Consider the following 6,408-nt stretch of genomic DNA (forward strand, 5'->3'; position numbering starts at 1 on the left):
GAGGGAGGTATAAAAGGCTTGAGGCATCGCCTATCCTTCACATCTTCACTGCTGTTCTACACAGCAACACCATGAGCCACAGAATGGAGTTTGAATCGGGTTCTCCTCATAGAACAACTCAATCCTATTCACGATACCAGACAAAACTGACTGGGTTCTCCACTGCATCGCAACAGACTTCAAGGATTTTTGAGGCAGCAGCCGCATCTCTGAACAGAGGCAATGCACTGCAGAAGAGAGAGTTTGGCTCGGTTTTGAGAGCATCAGAGAGCTTAGATTTAGATAAACAGAAAATGAACGAGAAGGAATTGCTCCATGGGCTGAATGACCGTTTTGCTGGGTTTATCGAAAAGGTGCGTGATTTGGAGCATCAGAATCAATTGCTAGAGAGCGAAATTGAGGACATTAGGCAGAAGGCACAATCCTCTTCGTCTTTGGCACAGAAGTACGAACCGGAGATAAGGGATCTGAGAAAACAAGTCAATGACATCACTCTTCAGAAGTGTCAGATTGAAATAGAACATCAGGTCCTGGAGGAAGATCTCCTCAACTTGAGGGCAAAATATGACCAAGAGGCATGTAGCAGATCAGACGCTGAGAGCAACATTATAGTGCTGAAAAAGGACATCAACAACACATATTTGGCTAAGCTTCAGCTGGACAAGAAAGCCCAGTCAATGGTGGATGAGATACATTTCTTGAAGAAAAACCATGAGATTGAGGTGTCAGAGATGTTGGCCCAGATACAAGAGACTCAGCTAAAGGTCGAAGCACACCACTTTGACAAGCCAGACATCACTGCAGCTCTCAGGGAGATCCGGGCACAATTAGAAGGTCAATCCGTATCAGACATCCAGCAAGCAGACACATGTTTCCATGCCCAGTTTGCAAAGTTGAACAAAGCTGCTGAGACAAAGAGAGAAGCACTGAAGGCGACCAAACAAGAGATCCAGGAGCACAAATGGCGCCTGCAAGAAAAGAACATGGAATTGGACTGTGCAAAAGGCACGAGAGAGGCACTGGCAAAGCAACTTGACGAGCTGGAGAACTGCCACAATGCAGAAATGGTTGATTACCAGGTACAGTATGCTGCGATTTATTGTGTAGGCCTAACTCTACCCACTGTAAATAAATCCATAAAATCATTATAAAGATGTATTTCCGTATTAAAGACTCATATACGAGTACCCTCCTAAGTTAATGCACCGTTTGGGCCTGCCCTGTAGGCCTACACTTAGAGGATGAACTTTCTTCACCTTTTTATTAAAGGCCTAGGCCTAATAGCCTCAGAGGCTGATGAGATTAAACCCATGTCTTGATTGTTTTTATCCAGGATACCATCAGACAGCTGGAGAATGAGCTGACAAATGCCAAATGTGACATGTCCGGTCACCTGCGGGAACACCAGGACCTGCTGAATGTAAACATGGCTTTGGATGTGGAGATTCTTTCCTTCAGGTAAAACTTTTGCCTTGCATGTCTCAGCCGGTACAAATTACAATAATTCATAGTGACTTTCAAAGACAGTAAGAGACCACTATAACTACTATAGACTAAATAATAATAATACCTGAACAAGAAAATTACACTTGACAACATGAAACTATTAATTACACTGTTTAATGAATGACTTAAATGAACAGACCATAAATGACTCATGATCTCACAATTTTACACTCATTCAATCAATGATTTCATGCATACTGTACAATGTGCTTTACAGGACAAATGAATAAATACAACTGTAACTTTTATAAATGAAGACCTAATTATGTCTCTACCTGTAGGGAACTCCTGGAGGGTGAGGAGAGTCGTCTGTCCACCATCTCTGACACCTACATCTCAATGCCAAACATCTACCGCCAGTCCCCCATCTACACTCTCCCATGCCTGCCCCAGCAGGGGGGGCCCACCAGGAGAGCCGAGCCCCAGAAGTTTGTGGAAGAGATCATCACAGAGACCATCAGACAAGTAGAGATGTCTGAGTTTGAGGAGACAAGGTCAGAGGACACAGTTGGAGGAGAAGAAGTGTATCAGAGGAAGGGGGAGGAACATGACAAATCTGAGAGGGGAAGGAATGAGGAAAAGGAGGAGGAGGAGGAAGATAAGTCTGGTCTCTGTGAGGAGGCCCCAGAGAAAGAGGATGAAAAGGAGGCTGAAGATCAGCAGGTAGAAACATCCATGAAGCATGGAGGTGAAGTTAGCCCTGCAGAGTCAGAAGAGGGTGATGAAGGAAAAGAGGAAATAGCGGATGAGGCAGAGGCAGTTGAGAGGAAGGAGGACACTGACAAACCTATACAGAGTGAGGTTAAATCAGTTGAGGCCACCAGTGACGAAGAAAAGGATCAACTTAACACAGAAGAGTATATAGATAGTGAGCAATTCCAAAAAGATGATTCCTCAAAAGGAGAGATTCACAAAGATTCACAAATCGAGGCTCCCATTGACGATGAAATCTCAAAAGAGCCCAAAAAATCGGAGACAGAGGATAGCCTAAAACAATGTGCCTTTGAGGAGAAAAAAGATCTTGACCTGAAAGAGGAGAGTGCCTCAGCAGAGGAAAAGCAGGGTAGCAAAAAAGAGAGTCCATTAAAGGAAAGTCCATTAATAGAGAGAAAAGAGGTAGATCTAAACAAGGACATAACTCCTCTGCTAGAGCAAAAACCTGAGTTGGAGTCTACCGACCTGAAGGAGCTCAAAGATACAGACCAGAGTACAGAGCCAGCCAGCACTGTTACAGTACAAGAGGAGGCTGTCCCTGTGCTCTCAGAGGAGACATTCACTGACAAAACATCCACTGCGGTTACGACAGAGATGAAAACTACTCCAACGATTTGGGAGCCTTTGAAGTCATCAGAGGACACCAAAGCACCAGAACTCCCTAGCACAACACCTGAAAAGGAGGAAACGGAACCTATTCCCACAGAACCAAAGGTGAGCAGCAAGGATGAGAGTTTCAAAACCACTGAAGAGGACAGTGTAAAAATAACAAAAGATGAAACAAAGGATGAGAACATTTTGAAAGAATCTGCACAGTCCCCAAAACTAGACTTGACAGCCACTCCTGAAGGCAAGGATATAAAAGAGACCAGCGGTGGACATCATTTGGCAACAGGTGCAGAGGAATCTATTATTACAGATAAAATTACTGCAGTTGCAGAGAGCAAGGACTCACACAGCATGGCACCAGATGACAATGAAACTCAGTGCGACAAAGCACAAGAAATTCCAAGCACACCTGAAAGGGAGGAAAAGTCACCTAGTCTCACAGAACCAAAGGGGATCAGCAAGGATGGGAGTTTAAAAACCACTGAAGAAGAAATACCCAAGGGCAGTGTAAAGATAACAAAAGATGAAACAAAGGATGACTTAATAGCTGAGAAAAAGGTGAAAGAATCTGAGACTTTACCAAAACCAGATCTGACAGCCATTGCTAAAGACGAAAAGATTAAAGAGTCCAGCAGTGAAGACAAAGCGATGGCAGGTGCAGAGGAATCTATAATACCAGATCAAATGAAAACGACTGCAGTTGCAGAGAGCAAGGACTCACACAGCATGGCGCTAGAGAGCGATGCAACTCAGCGTGACAAAGCACCAGAAATCCCAAGCACAACACCTGAAAAGGAAGAAAAAAAATCTAGTCCCACAGAACCAAAGGGGATCAGCAAGGATGAGAGTTTAAAAACCACTGAAGAGGACAGTGTGAAAATAACAAAAGATGAAACAAAGGATGAGAACAATTTGAAAGAATCTGCAACGTCCCCAAAACCAGACTTAATAACGGCCATTCCTAAAGACGAGGAGATGGAAAAGGCATCCAAGAGTCCATCCAAGAGTCCAACAGAGCCAAAGGTGAGCAGCAACAAAGATAGTATCAAAACCACTGAAGAAGAAAGACTCAAAGGCAGTGAGATAACAAAAGATGAAACAAAGGATGACATGAAAGCTGTGAAGAAGATAAAAGAATCTGAGACTTTACCAAAATCAGACCTGACAGACAGTCCTAAAGAGGAGAAGATTAAAGAGACCAGCAGTGGAGACAAAGTGATGACAGCTGGAGAGGAATTGATAATACCAGATAAAACCGAAACTACTGCAGTTGTGGAGAGCAAGGACTCACACAGTGTTGTGCCAGAGAGCAATGAAACTCAAGGCCACAAAGCACGTGAATTTCCAAGCACAACAAGCAATACAACTCAGGAGAAATCAGAGGAAATTGCGAAATCAGAGGAAGAGCCTGAGAAAGTTCTGGATCCCAAAGATGTTCCTACAAAAACAGAGAGTTTCAAGACCAAGGAGTCTGAGGTACTAATTAAAAGCCAAAACGATGCAAAACCTGAACAGGTGGAAATGTCTATCATTAAGACATCACCATTGAAAGAGGATGTGGCAGCCATGGATTTGAAAGAGAAGGCAGTTGATGAGAAGACAGAGGAAGAAAATTTCAAAAGAGAGAATGTCTTTTCTGAAGATGGAGTGAGCAAAGATGAGATAACTGGGTCCAAAACTAAGGAGCAAGCTCAGCCAATCAAAGAGCTGAAAACTGAACCTAAATCCTCTCTCTAGAATCACCAGTGGATAGTTGTTCTAAATAACAGCATGATTACTACAAGCACTTAAATCAATATGAATCCCTCTTTTGCAATTGCCTGGTCTTACTCAACTGAAAGTTATAATGAATCACACATGCTTTATGCATATACTTCTGAGAAATGTGCTGTAATATTGAATGTAACAAATCAAATGTTGCATTCTCTTCTGCCCCACTGATGTAAATGGGGGTGTCTGGAAGGGTTCTGAAATAAATGCAATTCAAAGAGGAGTTTCCAGCTGTTGTTATATATAACCATGTTATTTCATCTTTAGTATGTATTACATTTTCTGAGGTGAGTTAGGTCGTTCCCAAAAAGAAATCGTCGTTCAAAAAATACATGTCTGGCTCAAAGACCTTATCCTTCTGCTCCCACCCTAACTCCAGTTCAGCACCATCATCTCCATTAGAGCACAGCATGTTGGAGGCACAACCAGATAGCTTGCTAGCCCCACTGCCATTGTCCACCTCATTAAACTTCATACCCATTCAGACAATGAGTCACTTAGCCAACTGAGAGAAAACTGTATCAAACCATATCAGAAATGAATCAATAAGGAGAGGGTCTCAGTTTCAACCATATCTGATGATTGTAGTCATGGTGGTAATTGTAAGATGGAGGCATAGATAGATAAAGTAAATTAATTAAGAGTAATTACACCCTTAATTGGTGTAAAGTCTAGCACAGGGGTGCCCACACTTTTTTGAACCAAGATCTACTTTTCAAGTAGCCAGTCTGCCAAGATCTACCACAACAAGCAATCATTATAATAGTAAATACCATTTCCATTCACTTTCATATGAACTACGAGAGTAGGATACAGGTCAGGTGGAACGGAAATGTACTTTTGAATGATTACCAGTGTCTTTAGAATGGCTTAAAGGTGACGTGAAGTGTCCAACAAAATCCCTCTGAATTTAAAGTGTGGAAAGTCCTCTATTTCAGTCTTCAATCACAAAATACTGAAAAAGAAATGAAATAGCAGCTAGTATTGATTTTTAAAAAAAAATGTTTTGAGAATTTTATTCTGTAGGGAGTAGAGTGCCCCCCAAATTTCACAATTAACTGAATTACCCGTTGACAAGATTATAGAATATAACCAGGTACTGCAGCTGCCTAGATGTGTTTGAAACTTCTCATCTGTGCTATAGGACGTCCACCGTCTATTATCTTTAAGTAAGTTGTGTTGCCATATTCGGTTAAATTACATGGTCTTTCCCAAACGTGGATAAATATTATTATAATTATAATAATTATAATTATTATTGGATTTGATGTTTGAACTTTAATGATGTTCAATGCATTAACATTAGCAATATCCACAGATGTCCACACAGGGGCAGCAGTGCCTATGCTAAAAGGGCTTCGCTTGCGCGTGTTGAAGGCTCTGTTCCAAAACCTCCAGTTTCTGCCGACCTTCATTAGTTTCCATCGGACCTACCCTATAGGCTACTCATTTGACAGGCAGCATACAACACGTTTATTGTTTTTATTTGTAATTAGACATAGAACAAATACCACATAATTAGAAAAGATATACATTATTTTGGGGGAATACTGTAGCCTATTGCTCTTATGATTCACATGCGATTATCAGACATTTGACACAAAAAACGATACGAAGTTTTCGTAATAGGTAAACAGGTAAACACATCTCCCGCCCTTGATAGGGGATTGGCCTCATCTGTCATTGCTCTGTCGAAACCACACCTTCGCCATGCCTTTAGAAATGTAAAAGTGGCATATTAAGTCAACACGCTCAACCAGTCGTGAGTCATATCGAGGGTGTGTCGATGTGAAATAGACGGCAGCTTGG

The 6,408-nt window shown here is 41.9% G+C and overlaps 1 protein-coding gene across 1 annotated transcript; it reads left to right on the plus strand.

Annotated features, from left to right (window-relative positions):
• Window positions 1-293: 293 nt before the first annotated feature.
• LOC308157916 (neurofilament medium polypeptide-like) lies at window positions 294-6,327 on the plus strand (the record flags this gene model as incomplete). The annotated part of the gene is made up of 4 exons (XM_080531511.1): window positions 294-1,079; window positions 1,334-1,458; window positions 1,788-2,302; window positions 6,263-6,327. The coding sequence occupies 4 exons, from the start codon at window positions 294-296 to the stop codon at window positions 6,325-6,327; spliced, it is 1,491 nt and encodes a 496-aa protein (XP_080387637.1).
• Window positions 6,328-6,408: the final 81 nt, after the last annotated feature.

Source organism: Nansenia antarctica (assembly GCF_963989245.1).
Source record: "Nansenia antarctica genome assembly, chromosome: 5".
Taxonomy (NCBI): domain Eukaryota; kingdom Metazoa; phylum Chordata; class Actinopteri; order Argentiniformes; family Microstomatidae; genus Nansenia; species Nansenia antarctica.